Here is a 24,380-nt window from a genome sequence, read left to right on the forward strand (position 1 = left end):
CAAAAGGTTGGCGGTTCGATCCCAGCTCCGGCAGTCACATATCGAAGTGTCCATGAGCAAGACACTGAACCCCAAATTTCTCCCTCTGTTGTTCAGAGGTGTGTTAATGAGAATGAATGAGATTAGCTAACACTGATGGTCCCTTACTAAATAGCAGCTTCTACCATCGGTGAGTGAATGGGTGAATGTGACGAGTAGTGTAAAAGCGTTTTGAGTGGTCAGAAAGACTAGAAAAGCGCTATATAAGTACAAGTCCATTTACCATTTTGGCTCGTTTCCACCAAGCGGTCTGGTATGGATCAGTACATTTTGGTACAGGCCGGATTGGTATTCAGTCCCTCCAGGTTTTGGCAGGATTGTTTTGTGATTGTTGCGGCCCAGAAAGCTTGAATTTGCGACAGCTTTTTGAAAAAATTGCGGTGAAAGTTGCGATTATTTTTTTTTGCTTTTTTCCTCCAATAACATCTCAGGGGCAAGTAAATATGCTAAAGTTTTTTTTAGAAAACATTCTTGATGTGGCCACTGACTGTATTTTGATTGTCTTGATTCACAGAAAAATGTCATGAAAGGACTATATTGCACATTTACGACTGTCCCTGAATGCACCTCACAGCGACTGAGGCACAGACAGTCAGTTCACGACACTCTGAAATGAATCTGCATCTTTGATGACTAGGAGTTAATCAAAACTTACTAAATGTGTCTGATATATCACCAAACTGGAATAAATCAAGCTGTAGATGCAGAGCTTTTTACGGTAATGGTTGCAACAACGTCAAACGTCAAATATTAAACAGACGTCCCCCGGTTGTGTCTTTGTCACTAACGCACACCGGGGGTAAAAATCATCAATAAGATGAGACAGATGCATGAAGGAGGGAGAGCTGGTTCATAAAGCACACCTGCTGCAGGTAGGTGACAAAGCTAACACTGAGTCCCTCAATCTATAAATAACAACGTTGTCATGGTCACTTGTCCTGCCTGCTGTCCCCTCTCTTCACCCGTTCTCTGTGCATGTTTTGCTGTTGAAAAGTGCAGATCAAGTGAGGACTTAAGTTTATGTTCCAAGGAAGTCAAATTGATGACGTACAGCAGCTGAGATTGAGGTATCTGGTCAAATTTGCGGGAAAGTTGCGGTGATTGTATAAAATTGAAAGGCCGCGAAAAAATCGCGCGGATTGGTTGAATTTGAGTTGATAGTTGCGATCGGGAAATCACAACCTCCTGAAGGGACTGGGTATTGCCTGATCCTGTTTACGTTTCCACAGCCAACCGTGCCCTACTTGGTGGGCGGCGTGTAAGCCAGATGCCGATAGCCGTGTTAGCTACGTGATAGCGTGACGTCATGGCAGCGTGGCACAATGTACCCCGCTAATAAATGCAATGAAGAAGAAAAACGCAAGGAAAGTCTGCACCTTCGCGGTCGACCATGGAAAGCTGTTTCTTGACGCCATTTTCCAAAAATTAAAAGTTATGTTCCTGAAGTCCACTGGAGATTTAAACATGGCGGGGTTATGTGTTGTTCATTGTTACCGCTGTAGCACGGGAAGTGACGAATCTTTCGACCAATCAACTGACTGCAGTGTTTCTAGCTCCACCTTCTGGGGTCAGATCGGTTTGTCTGGCACCCCAACAGAAGGGTACCAAAAAGTGGGACGGTACGGTAATTTGGGGACCTGTCCCGGTTTTAGTCGATGGAAATGCCACAAAATGCATGCAGTACCAAGACCAACAGAACTGATCCGCTTGGTAGAAACGGGGCTTTTGTCAGTGGTCAGCATCATGAAAGATGTCTCCAGCCTAAGGAGGACTTTATGCTTTACCTTACGTGCAGTGTTTCTCAGAAAGAGTTTCTTCACACAGTGTTTTCTAAAAGAAACGACTGTGCACAACTTTCTGAAAGTTAAAGCCTGAACTGGGCCGGGTCCTGAACTCAGTGGCCCTTTGCCTCAGTGCAGCGACTGCCCACTGCAAAGCCCTCCGAGCACCACAGACAGGCCTGAATGAGCTGACACTGTCCACAGGCGATGAGTGTCCGGCTCGGCCCCGTCGTGCCCACAGAGGCCCTCACACACACTCAGGGAGAGCAAACACAAACCGACCGCCTGGCCCAGCCGAAAGGCATTTCAGCTCCGCCATTTTGTAATGTAATTAACTTCTCTGTGTCCATGTTGAGCCAAAGAAAAAACCTCACATGGAAATTAAATAAACAGAGGGGGCACAGAGGACACACAACTCATTTCCCCTAATACCTCAATAAAACTCCGGCTCGTTTTGATTGCAAACATGGACCCAAACATGAGGCTCAAGGCTCGGTTGTGAGATTTAAATCTTGAAGAATGTCACATAGAATCCCGGCCAAACGTTATATATACTCTGAAAACAACAACAGCCTGTTATTAACACAGTTTTCTTTAGTTTCACGAGACCGGGCTCCACCTGCAGACTCAGTCACCTTGAAGCAGGACGGTTATACGACTGAAAGTAAAAAGAAGAGCGCTGAGAAAGCAGCACTTTGAGTCCTCCAGGTGAAGCAGACATCCACGAGGGAGTGGATCAAAGTGGAGTCGTGGAGTAAAGGGATACTGGAACTATAAGCCCTAAAGTCTTCTTCCCTTATTTAATAAAGCAGTGATGGCCCCAGCCGAGGACTAAGGTTTATGAGGTTGTTTTTAAATTCCAATTTGGCACAGGGCACCGCTGCGAGCTTGTTTTACTTTTCCGTGATTTACTTTAATAAGTTCCTAAATACTCGGCTGTCCTACTGCTTTCTTTACGGCTGCAGGAACGTAAAGAGACTCGATGAAAAGAGCAAGAGAAGAAATAAAGAGAGATGGCTGTGGTGTTTCGTTAATGGAGTAGAGTGTGGTGCCTTTCAGCTCTGTTTGTAAGAGATGTTATAAAATAACAGCGAATCATGGCTGAGGAGGAAATTTCTTCCCCTACGTCCTTTGCCCTCTGACCTTTCCTCAGTCAAACACACGTGTGTCCTCCCACCGTCTAACGCCTCCTAACATAGCGGTGGAAATCTGCCGTGTTTACTGGATTCAAATGTTTTCCTTACAAACACGACGGAGCTTGTTTACGATGGAGGGGGATCTGCATTTTTTCCGGTCTCTGTCAGTTTAACACAACATTCGGGCCAACGTCTAGCCGACCACAAACACCCACTTACCTGCTGAGCATCAGTAATAAATATTTACCCAAGAGGACAGATGTGGAGGAGAGTAAGTTAATGACAAACTGCCAGTAAATGTGCTGTTTTTCTACCTTCGGGAGAATTCTTGTATGTTTACAGCAGGGTGTTATTTTATACATAATTCAGGTTTAATGACTCAAAGGAAGTAAAAGTATTGGACTCTTCTCTTCTCTTCCTCTGTGGATTGTTTCAGACTGCAGCAGTGAAACCATTTGTAACAGCTGCAATGCAACCTATTGGAGAAATTAAAGTATATCCACCCTGAGTCCTCTTTGTGTTATCACTGACAGCTTCAGATTGTTATTAAAACTGTCTTTAAACATCATAAGAATGATTGCTGTGGAAAGAGGCCTTTTTCTAAATCAAGGCAAGACTCACAAAGTCATTTCCAACATCACTGTTTCCATACAAACTCCACCGACAGACAGAGATCATGATTTACCTCATTGAACACAGCGCTCTATTGTCTGCCTTGACAAGGGATGTGCTTTGTAGTCGACTTAAAAGATGAAGAGTTATTATCAAAGGCCTGAAATGCTGGTCACAGTATCGAAGCTCTGGTTAATTTCTGCTACTGTCATAATGCTCTTAAGCTCTACTACCTGGATGTAAACGAGCACAGGTGACAGGTAGGGATGGGCAATGATCTTCGAATATTCAAAAATTTGTTCACTTTGTAAAAATCGAAGAGTTGCTTCCAATATTTTCTCATTTTAAAAGTACACATTTTCATCGTTTTTACCGGTACCTGGTTGTAATACAGTATTCCCGCCAGCTGGTGGCGATAGAGCGTCTTAAAGCTGTTTGCAAACCGCATTAAGTAACAGAAGAAGAAGAATGCCAACTGCATTAAATAGCAAAAGAAGAAGAAAACATGAGTGACAGTTGTGGCAATTTTATCCGTCTCTGAATCTCACACTACTACACACGTATTTCCAGAGATAGAGCATGGCTGTAACGTGTGTGTGTGTGTGTGTGTGTGTGTGTGTGTGTGTGTGTGTGTGTGTGTGTGTGTGTGTGTGTTAGTGTGTGTGTTAGTGTGTGTGTTAGTGTGTGTGTGTTAGTGTGTGTGTGTGTGTGTATTTGTGAGTGTTAGTGTGTGTGATAGAGTGTGTGTTTGTGTGTGTGTGTTTGTGTGTGTGTGTGTGTTAGTGTGTGAGTGTTAGTGTGTGTGTGTTAATGTCTGTGTGTGTTAGTGAGTGTGTGTGTGTGTTTGTGTGTGTGTTAGTGTGTGTGTTAGTGTGTGTGTGTTTGTGTGTATTTGTGAGTGTATGTGAAAGTGTGTGTGTGTGTGTGTTAGTGTATGTTTGTATGTATTTGTGAGTGTTAGTGTGTGTGTGTGAGTATTAGTGTGTGTGTGTGTTAGTGAATGTGTGTGTGTGTGTTTGTGTGTGTGTGTGTGTGTGTTAGTGTGTGTTAGTGTGTGTGTGTGTATTTGTGAGTGTTAGTGTGTGTGTGATAGAGTGTGTGTTTGTGTGTGTGTGTTTGTGTGTGTTAGTGTGTGAGTGTTAGTGTATGTGTGTTAATGTGTGTGTGTGTGTTAGTGAGTGTGTGTGTGTGTTTGTGTGTGTGTTAGTGTGTGTGTTAGTGTGTGTGTGTTTGTGTGTATTTGTGAGTGTATGTGAAAGTGTGTGTGTGTGTGTTAGTGTATGTTTGTGTGTATTTGTGAGTGTTAGTGTGTGTGTGTGTGTTAATGTGTGTGTGTGTGTGTGTTAGTGAATGTGTGTGTATGTGTGTTTGTGTGTGTGTTAGTGTGTCTATGTGTGTGTGTGTGTGTGTTTGTGTGTGTGTTTGTGTGTGTGTGTGCGTGTAAGAGTGTGTTATTGAGTGTTAGTGTGTGTGTGGGGGAGGATTATTTGAATAATTGTCGTATAGATGCCAATGATTATCGAATAGTGTTCTAGCTTGAATTTCCCATCCTTAGTGACAGATGTGGTATCTTGTAGCACGGTGTGGTTTTTCAGTATGTTGATTTAGTAAATGGAGATAAAGTTGTATGTAGGCTGTGTCTGGTGTCTAAACGGACATATAACCACTCCACCAGAGACATGAGGAACCAGCACAGGCATGAGGACGCTAACCTGCAAGGAGGTGCTAGCTCTGCTAGAGGTAGACACTCTGAAAACTAATTTGACATCAGCCACAATTTAAATCTGTTTGAATGATTATGAAATGATTTCCTTTGGGGTGTCCCTATCCTTGGCCTGTTGGTTTCTTTGAGTTGTTGTGTTGTGTTGAATCCAAGTTAACTCTTTAAAACACCAAAGTCATACGACAATACAAAAATAGTAACTGGTTGACGTTGATGTCTGTGCTCTACAAAGTAAAATTACGATCTGTGTCAAAGGAGTCTCTTCAAAAAGGTTGTTTGACACAAATGAAAACAATCAGAGCTGCTGGAGAAAATCCAACACTTCTTGCACATTTAAGACATTAAGATCCCAAATGTAAGAAAACTGAACTCATGTTTAGACTGGATTCTGCTCCCAGTCTGTCAGCTGACCCTCGTTAAGAACATACAACTAAAAAATACTGTGTTCTTATGTTATTTGATCACCATTCTTTAATCTTAATGAATAAAACACACCGTTTCAAATCTAGTTTTTCCCAGTCTTTCTGTCTCTGGGTGATGAGACGAGACTTCATGTTTCGTCTCCTGGAGCTCATGTGGATATTAAGTCTGAGTAAGACGAGTACGCACCTGCAGCAGCAGTCTCTCAAAGGCCAGGCAGGCGTCCCAGCGGGGCAGGTAGGGGTGGCGGAGTGTTTGGGCCGTGGCCAGGCCCAGCTGGAGCACCCCGCAGTGACTCTCCAGCGCCCCCCAGTTGTTCCGAAACAGCTGCACGTAGGAGCACAGCTGCTCGGGGGTCACTCGGCCTGAAAACAGAGAGGAAGAAGAAACTGTTGAGAACACGGGAGAAGTCACAAACTCATTCATCAACAACGGACACATTACATCGGACTTCTTGCATCTTCTGTGTGCCATAAAGGTTGAAGTAGACACGCTCTCACACACACACACACACACACACACACACACACAAACACAGTAACATAGTTATCCCTTTTGCTGGGAAGAGCTAAGCGTAGAATCAGAATAAATACACAACCTTTCTCCCAAACATAACAGCATTTTTAATAAAGATCACAGAGTCAGCTCAGGGCAGAGGGGAGAAGCTGATACCATAACAGACAGTCATATTCTCCTAATGAGTAAAAACTCCACGGGCCAGAAGTGTGTGTGTGTGTGTGTGTGTGTGTGTGTGTGTGTGTGTGTGTGTGTGTGTGTGTGTGTGTGTGTGTGTGTGTGTGCCAGTCAGGGGGTAATACTCTTCAGACTACATCCTTCAGGTGGAGAAGAACTGTCAGAGGGTTTAGTGCGGTGTTTACATGACTCACAGTATATGACTAAACACTGCAGAGTGTGTGTACGTGTGCGTGTGTGCGCGCGCGTGTGTGTGTGCGTGTGTGTGTGTGTGTGTGCTTTAGGATGTCTGTGGAAGCAGGAGAGAGCTGCTGAGAAGACATCTCAGTTTGCCTTCTCGCATCTCAAAATGCAGATTCAGGTATTCCCAAAACAAGTCAAGGCTTCAGAGAGAGACCCGACCTCTGCCTACACACCCCTCCTGTGAAGATCCACAAAGACACAGGAAGTACGGTGTAAAGGGTGTAAGGGCCGGGGGATCAGGGGGGGTGCGTATGGTGGCCTGAAGGTACGAGGGGCGGTGTCAGGGGCTGGGATCGGGAGGGGGGCACACATTAACTCCCCATAAAGCCTTCTTCTTCATGTTGATGTTCTGAACCAGCACCAGATGTGGGAGTACTTCCTGTTGGACTTCATGGCCTGTGTTTTCTTTAGCAGAAAAAAATGGGGAGAGGAGGAACAGACAGGCAGGATGAGAAAGAGCTGCAGAAAGCTCCAGAATACTTGGTCAAATCCGGCACTTACCGAATAGAGAGCCAACAAGTTTATACACTGTGTAGACTGACGGACAAAAATTCTAAATATATTGAGAGAAATTCATCCAGTGAAGCTTGTAAACTAATCCGAAAGCAGCTGATGATGAGTTAACCTGAAAGAGAGAGATTCCAGCTTGTTGGGAAATGTCCTCTCCATGCTAAACTGAGAGTCAGTTTTCATGTTTCACCTTCTGTACAAGCAACACAGAAAGAGGGGAGCGAGTTCCTTCTGCTGAAAATGAGGCTTTATTATTTTTCTCAGGTCCAGACACGTTCAAAAATCCTGAAAAGCTCTATTGTGAACATATCGAGCCATAAAATCCTGGCAGTGCTACCAAGGTTTGCAGAGCCTGATGTGCCAAGCATAATTCAGCACAGAACCAGGAGACACGGCCAACGCGAGAGCCAAGCATAATTCAGCCCTGAGAATAGGCAACCAAAGAATGGTTCACTGTGGGCCAGATATATCCGACTTCACAGCCCGGGTACATCACATGAGACTTAGCGAGAAAATGCAAGATGTTGGAAAAAGAACACAAGAGGAGAAAGCCACACAAAAGCCTGTTCTCCATTACACAATCTAACAGCTCTAGACCGGCTTCAGCGCTTATCTGTGTCACTAAACTTCCCTGTGATTCCTGCAGCAGCTTGTTTCCAGATGCAGGATGATTTGAGGGAGAAGATCCATCAGCTGAGCTGCGGTTTCAAAAGAGGGCGTTTGGATGGATTCTGCAGTCCAAACCGAGCAGGAGGTTCAAATATCCAGCCTCTGATAAAGAAATGTGTTACAAGACATGTTCCTTGTGTTTGTATCAGCTTTAGCATGTCTGATATGGCAGCTGTTTTATTTGAATACATGATGATTGTGTCATTTCTATCAGGTATCTGTCATGACTAAAATAACAAGTATTGCTATCAGAGTTTAAAATGCAGATAACTACTGACCAATCACATATCAGCAGACTTTGACATATGCAGGAAAAACAGTCTGTATGGAGAGCAAAAGCAGGAGGAGCACAACCCAGCGTAATGACGGCTCCCGTGGTTAATCTGAGGAGGAATTCTTTCTCTCTATAAACAGATATCTGCATGAAGAGCAGCTAACAATCAGTTCTAGATCAAACATTTACACTGAGACACAAATCTGCTTGATGCTGTGTCACTAAAGACAATCAGCGTTTAGATTTCCTGACTTCCCTGAACGTAGCATCAGAAATGATGGATCCCACCTCCATTCAACAAACAAACATTGTAATAGTTTTCTTCTCCTCTTGAGGACAGACCTGACAAAGCTTTTTACTTTCAGCTACAGCTAACCTGTAATTACAGATTCTGATTCAAAAACATGTTGAATCTGGATCTCAGGGTCTGGATTCTAGTCTGAGAAGGATTCTGGTCTCTGTCTGCAGTCTGAGTGGTATCCACCAATCAGGTGTCAGCAGGAAAAACAGTCTGTATGGAGAGCAACAGCAGGTGTTCTAGAATTCTGACAATTCTGTCTGACAATTCTGGAATTCTGTCTTTGATTTCAGAATTCTGAGAACAAATGGAACATTCCATGAGGAAGGTCAGAGCTAAAAAAAACATATTTTCTCCTCTTGAGGACAGACCTGACAAAGCTTGACTTTTGACTAACCTGCATCATGATGTTGTTATTTCAGCAAACTTAAGAACCGTTAATTACAAGAACATCACAAGAACATCAGTTTCTGTTTCAGGTTCATACCGCTGAAGGAAGCCAGAGTGAAGCCTCTGTGGAACGCACTGTTTTCAGTGAAACTGAGACTCACCAGAGTCTGTTGAACAGGTGCTCCACTACTGAAGTCCATCGAGAAATTACAACATTTAAAAAAAATATAATAATATAAAATAAAATAAAATGAAGTTTTTTTTTAAATTATTATTTCTTTTTGAAGGGCAAATTTCAGATTTCTTTTGAAGACCATAACTTCTTCATGATTTGGGTCGTGTTTACACATCATTCCTACACAGTGTTAAATCAATCAGATAATAAGTGCACTATATGACACACAAATATTACATTTGGGATTAAACTTGGGCTTTCCTGTTAAAGCTGGGGTTGGTAGTCTCGGAAAACTAGCATGAATTTGAATGTAGCTTTTCCTCATGACTCCGTCTAATCCCTCCCCTCCTCCCTCGGAGCTCCTCCAAAACGACGCCCCCCCCCCCGCTCACATGCACGAGCGCCGCTGATTCTCGACCATATGATCGTGACTGATTCAAAACCGGTCCTCACCAAAACATTATCATAGTGAAAGTTAAAAACACAAACAAACATGGCTGCTGTTAGTACTCTCAACTATCATGCTAGCATTATCCAGTTGTACTGGTGACATGATATCAGGAGAAAAGTTATAACACATATAAAACTGTAACAGCTCTACTGTTTGTTAAACATGTTCAGTGTAGATGTTCTTAATTCCTACAGTGTTGACAGTCAGTGAAGGCAGCAGGAGAGGTGTAGAGTGTGCAAGTGGGAGAGAGGAGAGGAGAAGTTCTTCATTCATTCAAACATTGATTGTTGCTTTGTTGGTTGGCGTGTCCACGGTCGACAGTGACCGGTTATTAAAACTCAACGTGTTCACCAATCGGCTCGTCATCCCTACAGCGTCCAGGCGGACGCTACAATAAATATATATTTTCTGTAGGACTTACTGAACGTCATTAATTATTCTGCTTGTTGGTGAGAGCTTTTTAGACTCTGATCCGGACTACAGTCCTGAGCAAAGCACCTCATCAGGTCAGAGGGGACAGGCCCGAGGACGAGTGAGAGGGGCAGTAAATAGAGTCAGGGGAAGTAGAGGCAGGAGACGGGGACTCGGAGGAGTGCACGCCGGGGAAATATACGGGCAGGAGGCGAGCAGAACGGCTGGACGGGATTTGATTGGTTTAAAATTTGGGGAGCCAAAAAACGGTGATTGGTTGGTGTTTTCCCAGGTTTACTCCGGCTGTAGATAGCAGTTTTTTTTTCACTCTTTTTTAGGAACACATCATGTATTGATCGCCATCAGGACATAAAGATCATTTTAACCAGTATGACAAAAAGTTACCAACCCCAGCTTTAAGTTCACCCCTGCTGTGCCCTCAATAACTGTACAGCAGAGTCACCTCATACCACACAAGAAACCTGAACCTTTAGACATGTTGATTCTCTTTGTGTATTTATTGCAGCGCCTTCCATTAAACAAATCAAACTCTGAGTCCTGGGCTTTCAACAGTCTGAGCTTCTGCCCATTTCAGCCCGATGTGCAGAAGTGGCAACTGAGGCTCGGTCATGATCAAAGTATGAACAATGCAACGACGGAGCAGAGGCCAACAGTGATTTAGCCGAGTTACTGGAAGATGACTTGCTGAGGTGCAGAAGGTTACTCAGAGGCTAAGTGATGTCTGATGTCAGCACAGAGCTGAGTGGTGGCCTGCCTCAGCAGCTGGACAGACTCATAAGTAATTCTGCATGGAAGGGGGACACAGGAAGGCTGGGAGACTTTTATTTATGCACTCCAAGAAGAGGGAAGTCCTGGACATTTTAGTTTTGGATGCATGTTGGGGCCCCTTTCAAGACTTTACAGTACAGGAGAAAAGAGTTACACCAGAGCAGCTAGAGAGCAGCATCAATCAGAGCTTCTTTGTCTGTGTCACAGAGAAGTTCCATTTGAAGGTGAGCTGTTTGGAGGTTGGTATTAAACATTATATATGAGTTATAAAAGGAATTCTGATTATCAAAGATATAAATGAACCTCGCCTGGGGCTTCCTTGTATACTTGAAAGGCAGAGTGAGTGAGATTTGTTGGTTGCAGCTTGTAAACACAACATTCAAAGTCAGCCCCTCCTCCATGCCTTCCTCTTGAATGACCGCTAACGATTTGGCACCTGGTCACTTTGTTTTTACTGAGTCCCATCATCACACCCTGCAGGCTGTTATTAGAAAGGAGCTGAACACCCACTGCCCAGAGGGTGACGCCAAATAAGGTCTTTAGATAATCCAGGAAGGGGGCAGGCTCTCTGTTGGTGCTACCAAACTTTACAGTTGGTCATCATGAGTAAGGATGGAGGGATTAGTCTTGTAACAGTCTTTACATTTGTTTAGGGTAATGAAGAGTTCCCAGGCAATGCTGTTTTGTTCCTTAATGTACTGCAAGCATCATACCTTTAGACATGACAGGTCCTGTCATGGTGGCATGGCGGCGAGGGCGCTCCTGTGCGACTCGTGTAGCTTACCAGCGTGAGAGTGTTTTTTCGTCTGCAATCAGGCTTTTAAACTTAGACTGCAGTCTTTTTAGTCATTTTAAATAACATTGGTATGACAAGAGATTATATTGTCTGGGCTGTCTGGTTGTGAGTCTTGATCTGGGGGCTGTCGGGTTATTGTCTTCTTGTCTTGTTTTGTTTGTATCTTGTGGATTGTTTTCGTGTTCTGTCATTTTCATATTTTTATCTTCTTTGTCTACTGATGTGTGTTGTTGTTGTTTTTATGTCTTTCTAGTTTCTGTTTTTTTGTTGTTGTTGTTGTTGATGTCCACTTTGAAAATTAATAAAATATATATACACAAGACATGAGAGAAAAATATAAGAACCACTAGAAATATTAAGTTATTAATAAAAGCATGTAATTAAAGATTAAAAAAATAAGTTGAGTTGAGTTATTGTTGTGAGTTTTAAATACCTTAAATAAATTATACTTATTTTAAAAATGGAAACAAAGCCTGAAATCAATCACCAGATTAAGTGAAAGCCTTTTTGTCCTTTAATGAATAGTGATTGTTATTTAAACAAAGATAAAAAAAAGGAGAGATTAAAGCTTTAAATGTGAAAACTTATTATGACTTTACACACTTACAGATTTAATAACCTTAAATAATGAACGTAATTAATAATCTGCCCGAGTCTCACTCCTCTCTGCTGTTATATACGCAGAATTCACCACGAGCTAGGAGGCCCTGTCAACACATCTCATTTACACTGCAGTATCAAGAGCACCCGTTACATATATACACAAACTGGGTGACCTTGTGACGCACACACACACACACACACACACTCACATGCAGATGAACAGATAAACGCATGTCTAAGGACGATGAAACCAAAGCTGTCTTACTAATTCCCTGCTAAGAGCAAAAACACCCAACATAAACACTGGACTCTGCAGCATAACCACATACACATCCACACACACACACACACTCACACACACACACTATTATCACAGTGAGGGAATTTCATCATCCCATTGTGCTGTGAAAAAACCTGACGGGTCAGACTCGGGCTCTGAGAAATGGATTATTTTTTCTGTCTCTCTCTGGATGATCTTATCCTGTTGAGATGAAAAGAAGCCAAGCTGGACGAGAGTGTGTGAATGTGTGTGTGCATGAGTGTGTGTGTGAGGGAGAACTCCGGGTCTGTAGTGTCCTGACAGAATATTTTCTCCCCTGATCTGCATAAACCTTCCAGAGAGGAGTGTGTGAGTGGGAGTGGAAAGTTGCGCTCTCCTGCAGAGTGAGTGGGCACTGAGTGAGCAGAAAGGTATTAGAGCTAAGCGTTTTGTGTTTCTGGGTTCAGCCCGGTCTCATACGAGAAGAGCCTGATGGATTGAAGACTCTGCTGGTGGTGCTGGTGGGCAGGATGGGAACCTTAGTGGGGGTTTGCTGGGAGCTCAGGGGGCTTCGTGGAATCTGGTCTTCTGCCAGTCGCGGTATAAAGATTCAGTGTGTGAGGAGTCTCACTGTGCCCCCTTCTCTCCCCACGTTTCTTATTCTCTCTCTCAGGAAAGAAGGAAAGTCAATATGCTGTCAGTCAACGGGCAGGAGCAACTCAGACTTAGCCCTTCTTTTTTAACTGTTTCAGGATCTAAGTGATTTAAAGGTGAAAAACTTTTGAAACTGCTCCGGTAAATTACTTCCAAATGGCAACCTCCAGTATAGAAATATGAACCCAATGTAGAAGCGCAAAAAACTGCAGTTCCCAAAGTAGCCACTTGAGGCTGTCTCGAAAAGCCAAGGAGTCCCTATTTATCCATCCATCAATTATCTTGACCACCTTATCCCGTTAGAGTTCACGGGGGGCTGGAGCATATCCCAGCTGGCTTCGGGAGGAAGGCAGGGTACACCCTGGACAGGTCGCTAACACAGAGAGACAGGCAACCATTCACGCACACACTCACACCTGCAGGCAATTTACAGTGGCCAATCAACCTGGTGGGCATGTTTTTGGACTGTGGGAGGAAGCTGGAGTACCCGGGGAGAACCTACGCATGCACGGGGAGAACATGCAAACTCCACACAGAAAGACACCTGCCCGGCCAGGGATTCGAACCAGGAACCTTCTAGCTGTGAGGCAACAGCGCTACCTATTTATAAAGATGTTAAAATGTACATTTTTTTGAATATTTTATTTGTAACTTTTTTGCTTTGTTAATATATACACACTCACATACAATAGGCACAAGACACCATGAAAAATATAAAAGGCAGGGTGTTGCAGATCTATAAGATCCACAGATAGTCCTCAGTTGCCAACAATAGCAACATCTAAAAAAGAAAAGAAGGATGCCCCTGCTTCCAAAAGATTCCATGGTCTAACAAACATTACTTACAAAAAACAGAGCATCAACAGAAAACACACAAAAAAACTAAAAAAATTAATTGGGTGGGACACAGCCAGATCGTTGATTAAAATCAAGCGGAAACCTCCGGTCTAAAAATATGAGTCCAATGCGGAAGTGCTAAAAACTGCAGTTCATCAAGGATCCATTTGAGGCTGGGTCCGGAAGTACCAGAAACCACATACACACCAATTCAAAAAAGACGATCTTTACAGCAGAAATAAACATGTTTACAGCCTGGTTCAAAAAACAAGTGTAGTCTGGATAGCTTATTCCTCAATCGGCACACACTGTATGGGGGGTGAATTTTTTCATAACGCAGCAATCTTGAAGATATTAAGATTCCGAGTCTTCCATTATGAGAGGCACAGCTGACTTGACTGACAGGCGGGAACACTGTAGCTGTTGGCGAGGAGGCTCAAAGCCCGCCTTTTTACGTCACAATCGCTCAACAGCAGTTCGGCTGAGTTCAACATTTCAAATGAGGCTGCCACCAACGACCTCACAACAGCGCTTCTATGCAGTTTATGGTTCGTCCGTGATCGCCAGTCGCCTCTGAACAGAGTAATAGCTGCAACTTAATCCCTGTTGGCAATTGCTCTCAATCACGTTGCATCTGCTACAAGTTCTTAATTCTACCAGTAAAAGGCTCAGATTGTTCGTCTGAGAGTATCCCTGCAGAGATAGACCTTTTCAGTACAGAGTAAAATGTTCTTCGTATACCAGAAACAGCTGATGCATCGCTTTCTCTTTAAGACCACCAGACTCCTTTCACAAAAACTTTCATTTTACCTCTCAGAACATCAGAGTTGCTGGTGCTGCAGCCTTATTTGGATAGTTTGTGTGTTTCTGTGAAGTGGCAAGCTCTGGGGTTCGTAAATGATGCCAAAAAGCTGCAATTCCTCCAATATCCACTTGAGGCAGAGTCAAAACACAGAGGGAAGCCCATTAGAACCCATATTAAAATGTCCACAGTTTTGCTCTCTATAACTCGTTTCTGTCTGATTGTATGAAGGTGAAGTGTTGGGCATAACTCAGTATAATTAAGGGACGACCATATTTGGGCGCCAGAAAAGTGATATCACTGAGTCCATGTCTATATGTATTGTGTGATGCATTAATATTAAATTTGATCTTATCTCATGCTTGAAAGACCAAAGTGACATGATAACAGTGGCTGGAGGCAGCAGCAGATCAGCCACTCTTGTTCTCTGCAGGCTATAATTACTGATTTTGTAGTCTGGTGGCTTTGAGGAGAACAATCTAACTACTGCTTCTGGCTCAAAAACAATGTATTTCGGAATAAAAGAAGGTCTGACTCTGCAGGGATCCTTTCTGTAATATCGTCAGACCCTTTGAAACACATCCTGAGTCTGTCAGCGGCAGAAACAAGAACTTTAAGGGACTTTGATCCGGCGTGTAAGGCTTGCATTGCAACCATAACAGACCTCATGCTTCTGCAGGCTGAAGCAACCTTTAAAGCATCTTCTGCATACTCTCTCACTTTCACTCCTCCTTCATCGCTTTGTTCCCTCTGTATCTGCTCTCCATCTCTCTTTGTTGTGAATTTGTAGCAGCCATCCAGGATTTGAAGGAGGGCTGTTTAGCACACAAGTGTGAAAGGAAACCACCATGTGTTTGCAGATGGTTGGCAGAGTGTGAGGGGTGTGTGTGTGTGTGTGACCTCCAACATATTACAACCTACTTGTTACGAGCAATGGGACCTTCTTTACCTCATAGATTATAGGAGCTGAGGGACCACACTGCCCCTCCCATTTAAACCCCCCTTTTCAGCCAGATGCTAACCTGCATATTAGCCCTGTGTGTGTGTGTGTGTGTGTGTGTGTGTGTGTGCGTGTGTGTGTGTGTGTGTGTGTGTGTGTGTGTGTGTGTGTGAAAGTGTAGGACATCCATTACTTCTGTGACTCAGAAGGTAGAGTAGAGGTGAACGTGTATACTTGTTCATGTAATGACTTTTATTTTTGCGTGCCTCCACATATTTTCATCCCCGGCTGCAGCCTCCTTTTGCTTCATTAGCAAAGAACAAAAGTTTTCGAAAGCAGCGTGTGTGCGAGGGAGCATGTGTGTGTAAGTGTGTGTGTAAGTGTGTGTGTGAGTGTGTGTCATAGAGCCAACATGTGGTTCACATTTCCTCTGTGGCCACATGGGCAAATACACGGCAAGGCAGGGGAGCAGCAGCTCAGTAGGAGGCGCTGTGGTTCTGCACATCTCTCTCTGAGGAGTTTTTTTTTCCACTCATGATTCTTTTACTTGATTTGAATGTTTATTAATTTGGATTTTCAAGGTTTTATTTCACTGTGTCATCTTCCTCTTACCCATGCTCATCTTGATTGGCAGCTTCTCCTTGCTGGCTGCTTCCACGAGCTGCCGCCGCACCTCCATCACTCCCTCCTTGTGTTTATTGGTCAGCATGGCCTCCCATAGAGTCTGGGCTGCAGACGACCTGGTGGGTGAAACAATTTAACAGCACATTTAGTCATGAAGAAATAAAAACACAACTTAAGTAGAAGCTGTGCGGTGATTTTCTGCCCTAACAATCTGTTCCTGCTCCTGTTGTTTCCTCTGAGCCGGCAGGACTCTGAGTGTAAACACAGAGAGGTCGACGTGGACATGATTGAGCGGTGACTCCCCTGCGAGACCCCTCACAGGAAAAAGCAGAAATTAGCAAAGGGAACATCAGGAATGTTCTCAATCCCCATCGAATGTCTGCGCGACAACACTCAGAGTCTGGACACTGAGGCTCCTCCTGATCTCAGGGTTCATCTCAGTCCCCCGTCCTGTTATCCTCAAGGTTACGAAATCCTCTGATCCACATCTCTGACGGGAGACTGAGGACGAGGCATGAGTGTGTGAGACCGTTACCATCTGCCTGGAGGAGAGGAAGCAGCTCAAATTCTTTCAATGAAGGAATGAAAAAGAGTCACAGCGGGTGCTTTACAGAAAGTGACACTTTATCTTATAAAACGTCTTCTCTATCTGAATCCAAGCTCAAACTCTTACATATTTTATTCCCCTGTCTCCATCGCTCTGCTCTCAGATTTCCTGCCCTTTTAAAGCCGCTGACACTTTGTTGGAGGGATAAAAAGGCATCAAAAGCTACATCTGTGTGCGCCTCTGACAGATAGACCCACATTATCTCCCCTGTACCCTACAGGAGTGACCAAGGAGAGACAAAGAAAGAAAGGAGGGCTACACAGACCCAATGAGGGGAAAGGGTTGACAAATCCACTCTGTTTTTCTTTTCTGTCCTTTTTTCTTCTCTCGCCTTTTCTCCTTTCTAACTGCTGCCATGTGTTTAATATCAGATGTAATCTGTTCCAGACGTTGGGCCGGGGCTGGATGGGGAGGAGAGCGGGGCTCACACTGGGACGGCCGCCATCTTCACACTCGAACCCAGACGCACGGACCGGCAAACACGACCCAGCCCCGGACCGGAGTCTTATGTAAAAAGTGATAGTAAATAAATGAAGGTGGGTATGAAGTAACATCTCCTCAGAGCTCATGTTGTGATGCAGATGTGAATATGAAGTAGTGTAAGGAAGCTTTCGGTGGAAAGCTCCAGGATTGGGTCATTTCTGGAAAACTTCCCCTAATCCGTCAGAAAAACACCTCCAGGGCATTCAATAAGACTCCTTCGATTATGCAAACCCTGAAGTCCTGAATACTTGTCATGGCTGGAATACCAATACTGTGACTTGACCAGGCCATATGTGCTCTGCATGTGTGTGTGTTGCAAGTATGTATGTTTGCACACAACCCTGAGCTCCCTTAGAAGACGGAGGGCCTAGAGTTTGGATGAAGTATGGTTCTCATTTGGCTCTTTGCCCATCCAGCCCCCCACCATCAGCCCACTCCCCTGGCGCTTTCTCTGGGCCATTTGGTCAGACGAAGGTGGGGGCTGAGGGCTGAGAGGGTGAGGGGGTGAGGTTTATATTGGCAGGGTGTGAGACAGGTTCCATAACCAGCCAGGAACCTTGTTGAGTAACTCGTCTACTCCGGCAGAGAGAGGGAGCGAGGTGGGGGCTGGGAGAGCGGGGCGCGTGTCGTCGGCCATGTGTAGATGTTGCAGAGGGACTCTGTGCTCTCCCACACAGCCTGTAGGGGGCACTGTTGCTCTTGGCTTCTCCATCATGACAGTGAGTGTGTCTGTTTGTTTAGTGTGTGGGCGTTTGTGCTCCAACTAAATCCCACTACATGTGTAACGAGTGTTGTACCATTAAAAGGCAGTTAACATCTAATATAGTAAGTTAAAGAAAGACGTGCGTACCTGAACGAATGAACTCGTGTGAGACCATTAGAGTGCTGAAATACCCCTGACCCGGTCCAAGTCTTTAATGACTGTGGGGGAGGGAGGGGGTGAGGAAGGGGGTAGTTTTTCCTGGAAGTGTGTGATGCAGCAAAGAAGAATGGCCTGAACCGTTTCTGAGTCAGGATTTCTTAAATTTACTACCCGTTCCGCGGCCTCCTCATCACCGGGCCGAACATGCGTGTGTATGTGTGAACACAAATTCAGTGTTTATTTCTTAAAGCTGACTCCCTCTCATACACACACAAGCAAGTGATCAGAATCAGTATTTATTGCGTGATTCATAGCTGAGTCACAACACATACATACCATCCACTGAGGGCTCTTAATAAAAAATTTGCCTCAAAGTCTAAGCTCAAGATCTCTGATGTTTTCTAATATAAATACTTCTGAAAGTCCGGCATCGGCTGCAGATGTGAAAACTTACTTTATTCATAATTTTCTGGTCAGACACCTTTGTATCTTAAAGAGCTCATACTGCCCCTCTAAAACACTACGCTCCCAACATGCAGGCCTGCTCATCGTACCTAAAGTCTCTAAAAGTAGTATGGGAGGTAGAACCTTCAGCTATCAGGCCCCTCTCCTTTGAAATCATCTACCAGTCAGGGTCCGGGAGGCAGACACCCTCTCTACTTTTAAGAGTAGGCTTCCAACTTTCCTTTTTGATAAAGCTTATAGTTAGAGCTGGATTAGGATTGGACCAGCTCTTAGTTATGCAGATATAGGCTGAGACTGACACACTGGGATCCTGTCTTTCCCTGTCTCTCCTCTGTCTGCCTGTCTCTTACTTTAACTCTTCCTGTCCCATTAAAGTTACTAACCATAGACCTTTCTGTAGTCCCTGAGCTCCCTTGTCTCGTAGGTTCCTCTGGATCTCTCTGAGTCCTGGCCACTCTTGTTGATATCAGTCGTACAGATATCTTCTAGACATACCAGAAGCTTAGATACATGGGGCGTTAGTCCAGCGTATAGTAAATGTTATTAGTTTTATGTTTTCAAATGTGAGAAGACTTCCCACTCAGCAGAACGAACAATGAGACTGTAGTCTGTTTCCCAGGGAGGATGATTCAGATGATCGGGGTGCTTTCAGGTCCACATGGAACAGATGTAGCTGAACAAGGTCAGAGCTGATCCTCCATGAGTGTTTTTAATGGGCTAAAACACACTGTCTGTTTCCTGTAAACACACACACACACACACACACACATATACACACACAAGGACATGAGAAAAAAGACAGAGGTGGACCAGAACCAGACCTGGCCTTGAGTGTATGTGTGTCCTGGAAGAGGGACAAATGACCTGCAGGATTTATGGAAAGAAGAGGGAGAGGAGGTCTGCAGGAAGTGGGAGAGGAGGGGAGAGGAACTGAAGTCAAACACACTGACGCAGACGAACAAGGCGCTCTCATTCAGGGATGTCCAATTAAACTTTTCCTTACTGCAGAAAATTAGTAAAATACAGAACTGTCAACACTGTTTGCAAATTCTATGTATGATTCCGACAGAAGGAGAGTCCTTGTGGTCTACATTAATGGTGTATTAAAGAGCAATTAAAGTAGTTTTCACCTTCTTTTAATTAGGTTTGACAGCTGAAGAGAGGCAGGACATGAGAGGAGGAGAGAGGGGATGACATGCACCAAACGGTCTGAGGTCAGACGCTGCCCAAGACTTTGCTTCTGTATATGGTGCTAAACCAGCATCCTGATTTCAAATACTTTCAATCTAAATAATTATGGGTGCAAAGCTGTTTTGACACATGCACTAAATTCCTGCACACTTTCCAATATTTTCATGGTGGGGTGCATGTGTGAATGTACCATAGACTGTATAGATAAAGAACGTAGTATCCGTGACGTCACGCATCTGAAGCCAATCGTCAGTGGGAGCCATATTGGAAATGCTTTGTTTGACTTTAGTATGTAGTATGACTGTTCTGTTCGATCTCTGTTGCAGGATGCTGAGCCAGACGTCACTGGATTTCAGGTTTCAGAAAGCGGAAGTTAACAACGGACAAGCTGATAAGCTAAAGAATGCTTCTTTAGCATTCACTTATGATTTAAAAAGCGGAACGAGCGCTGTGCATTGTGGGAAAAAGTACGTGAGGCAGACTGGTCCAATGCATACTGAGAACGGGGTTGGTTGTCACACCGGTTGGTTGGCACACTCGTTATATCTCGCCACCAGGGGGCGCTGTCTCTCAAATTGGGGTATGGACATTTCCAGAATTAGGATCAGAGCTCAACTACATAGTCTTCTCTGGAGTAAAACAGCTGAACTTGAGGTGAGAGGACTTTTTGTGTTTTTCATGTCAAATTGTAAATATTCAGCTCCTCAGTATTTTTCTTCTAGGCTTTTAAACGATGGGTTTATAACAAAACAAGTGTTACCCTTACAAAGTGTGAGGGGAAAGCTATAGTTTAGATTTTTATTAGCTAGCTAAGTAGTTGTTAGATGGTTGTTAGCCTTGATGCTAGCAAAAAATTCCAGTTGGGGTTGGTCGTCACATTCTATTTGGGGTTGGTTGTCACATGTAACAACCAACCCCTATGTTGGCAAAATCATGCATGGTGAAATGAGTTGGAGTGCGCAGACCCTACATTTGCCATCACTGTAACTCAGACAGTGACTGCATGTAGCCTAGTTGAGTCGGCCATTATTGTTAGGCCTATTTGTTTTGTTCTTTATGTTGTTATATAGGCTGGCCTAAAGATGTGTTTCCTGTTCATGTTCCTCATTTTATGTTAAAATGCATTAAGTTATGTAGGCCTATCACTTGTCAGTGCAATTAAACTTTCAAACGTAGTTCTGCCTTCTTGCCTTTTTTAAAAGATTTTTCCCATTAAAATACCATTGTGACAACCAACCCCATAGTGTGTGACAACCAACCCCATAGTGTGTGACAACCAACCCCATAGTGTGTGACAACCAACCCCATAGTGTTTGACAACCAACCCCATAGTGTTTGACAACCAACCCCAAAGTGTTTGACAACCAACCCCATAGTGTTTGACAACCAACCCCATACTGTGTGACAACCAACCCCATAGTGTTTGACAACCAACCCCATAGTGTGTGACAACCAACCCCATAGTGTGTGACAACCGACCCCATAGTGTTTGACAACCAACCCCATAGTGTTTGACAACCAACCCCATACTGTGTGACAACCAACCCCATAGTGTTTGACAACCAACCCCATAGTGTGTGACAACCAACCCCATACTGTGTGACAACCAATCCCATAGTCTGTGACAACCAACCCCATAGTGTGACAACCAATCCCATAGTGTGTGACAACCAACCCCATAGTGTGTGACAACCAACCCCATAGTGTGTGACAACCAATCCCATAGTGTGTGACAACCAACCCCATAGTGTGTGACAACCAACCCCATAGTGTCTTTGATAGTTAATTGCCTCTTTGTTATAATGAGTTGGAAAATGAGAGGGATACACATTTCAAGCCAACACCTTAAGCTTCAATCTAATGTAGGAATGACTATTGAAAGATGTTTTGATGATGAGCAATCATCAAAACAGTAAAAAGTGTGACAACCAACCCCGTTCTCCCCTACCACATCCGGAGAGTTTTGGCATACTGCAGATTTTGCTCTTGTTCACATACTACATACTGAATTTGGTTTTTGTTTGGTTTATTCGACACTCTTCAGGACCAGACTCATGTTAGACACACATCTGCTGAGACCGTGTTGGAGAGAGGGATAGAGGGAGATGAAGAGAGAGAGAAATGATAGTGCCTCAAATGTTGGCTTCATTTCTAAACTCTGGAGGATGTTTCTTGGTGCACGATCAAAAAAGTGTCTGATAAGGTTTTTATTCCTTCCACTGTTACGTTCAGTTTGTTATTGTACGTGTCAAACATTACAGAGAGGATCCTCATGGAGATCTTTATCATGTTGGTGTTTTTACAGCTGCTGCAATGCTGTCTGCAAATGATCCAGACTCCATTGACAAAAACAGGAGTTTTACCCTGCACAGCTCAGGAGCTTAAGGTCTCGATCAGGTAGCTCTAGTTTTGTGTAACGTTGGTGTTATTAATGGTTGGTAACATATAATAATAATACATAACAGATGACAGATGACGGCTCAAAGAATAGCTGCTCACATGTCTGCAAGGTAGAAAAAAAAATGCTATTCTTACAGGAGTCTGGTGGCTTTGAAGGAGACGACGAACTTGGAAAAGTAAAGTGTAAAAAAAAAGGAAGAAGAAGAAGAAGACATACTGTAATGACCCATGAGGTGGAATTGAATCTTTTCTCTCTCGTTGAACGTGCTACACACACGACCCTATGAACAAGACTTAAACAAGAGATGTCAGAGTGAAGGGGCTGCAGTTGATACCTTGCTCAAGGACACTTTGGCAGTGCGTAGGAAGTGAATTTGCAGCTATAGCTGAAAAGTCCAACCTCCTTCCTTTGGCCTGTACCAGGATTTGAATCTCCGTCCTCCAGTTCCTAGGCAGAGACTCTACAGACTGAGCTACAGCCGCCCCACACATCACAGTGATGATGATGCTGGGTCTGGTTTCCTGCAACAAGGTCTACAGTATCTCTGTAAGAATCATTTTTCTGAAATGCAGAAGATGTTCTTTGATCCGGCGCATGTTGCAGCCATCGCAGCCAGTTTCACGGCTGCTGGCTGGAGCGATCTACAACAAACGCGAACAATCATGCTGTTCTCACGAATACAAACGGGACAGTGTTTTGTGTTTACTCGCTCAATTCGTGCCTCAATATCACTTAAACCAAAACCAAGTGGCAACCTCCGGTCTCCAAATATGAAGCCCATGCGGAAGTGTTACAAACTGCAATTCATCAAGCGTCCACTTGAGGCTGGCTGCAGAAACACCGGAAACCACATACACACCAATTCAAAAACGACGATCTTTACAGCAGCAATAAAACATGTTTACAGCCTGGTTCAAGAAACAGCTTGGCTCTATGTAGCTCATTTCTCTATCGGCACACACTGTACAGGGTTGAATTTCTTTTATAACGTGACAATTCAGAAGATATTAAGATTACGAGTTATGCCCAAATAAGGATATGACTGACTTGATTGACAGACAGGAACAAAGAGCGGCGCCTCTTCACGTCACACTAGGTTTGGTTAAGTTCAGTATTACCAATATGGCTGCCGCCGACGATTGGCTTCAAAACAGCGCTCAGGAACAGATGGGTGACGTTACGGATACTACTTCCATTATTTATACAGTCTATGACCAAAATAAGATACGATAAGATACTTCTTTATTCGTCCCACAACGGGGAAATTCATGGAGTTACAGCAGCAAACAAGAAGGTGTACAGAACAAGAATTTCAACAAGAATATATATAGAAGAAAAAGTCCATCAGAGACGACAGCTTGGCCATAATTCTCCTGTCAGACACCTCCTCCACAGGGTCCAGGACTGAGCTGGCCTTCTTCACCAGTTAGTTCAGTCTTACTCTCCTGTATCCTGTCCGCCCACAGCAGGTGAAATCCTTCCAATGTGGCGTTCGTGTCCGGTGTTAGCTCTGTTAGCTCTGTTAGCATGATGCTACTCTGCCAGTAGTCCCTCTGGTGCTGGGTTAGTTCGTCCACATTATCACAGATAGATCTTACAGCCGCCATAACGGTGGGTGGAAGGACAGGTCGATGTCGTATTTTTTAAGCTTGCACCTCAGTAACAGCACGTCATCCTTGCCTCTGTCTCCTCAGCTCGCAGGGAACATCGGGCCTAGCATCATTTAGCATTGACATGCTACGGGCTGCTAACAGCTGATCTCGTATGTAAACAATGCGACCATGGTTACACGCAGGATCTCCGGACACACACAGGAACAAAAATAGCAAAAAAAAACACTGCAAACGTAGCCAGTTTGGTGTCCATGGCCAACAAATGAGTCATTAAAAGTCATGACAGGCTCCAAATACAAAGATAACTAAACAGATATGAAAAAAGAACAACGAAGAGAGAGCTGCTGCAACAAGCAGCCACTCGAGCGGCGCATAGCAACGTGGTAACAATGCACATTGTTGAAAGAAGGAGGAGGGGTTCCCTTCGAACGCAGCTCCAGTCTGTCGTAATCAAACAAGGTTGAGCTCGAAAGCTAGCTTCCTAGTACGACCGATAGCTGGAATCAAGAGACAGACGAAGGTTTCCACAACTAGCAGATAATCCTCCTCACTCTCCTTCCTCACAGTGAGCTCCTGTTTATTCCTGATCCCATAAAAACAGGTAACAGAGTTCAGGGAAGCTGCACAGA

General features: G+C 44.1%; 1 protein-coding gene across 3 annotated transcripts in view; it reads right to left on the reverse strand.

Moving 5' to 3' along the window:
- scfd2 (sec1 family domain containing 2) overlaps positions 1-24,380 on the reverse strand; it is a 192,725-nt gene that overhangs the window by 154,708 nt on the left and 13,637 nt on the right. For all 3 annotated transcript variants that reach the window (XM_034706637.1, XM_034706628.1, XM_034706621.1), the window contains 2 exons: positions 16,118-16,245; positions 5,901-6,076 (listed from right to left, as the gene is read on the reverse strand). In XM_034706637.1, coding sequence (XP_034562528.1) covers positions 5,901-6,076; positions 16,118-16,245 — 304 coding nt within the window. The remainder of the gene's footprint in view (positions 1-5,900; positions 6,077-16,117; positions 16,246-24,380) is intronic.

The sequence above is a fragment of the Notolabrus celidotus genome, chromosome 2 (genome assembly GCF_009762535.1).
Source record: "Notolabrus celidotus isolate fNotCel1 chromosome 2, fNotCel1.pri, whole genome shotgun sequence".
Classification (NCBI taxonomy): Eukaryota; Metazoa; Chordata; class Actinopteri; order Labriformes; family Labridae; genus Notolabrus; species Notolabrus celidotus.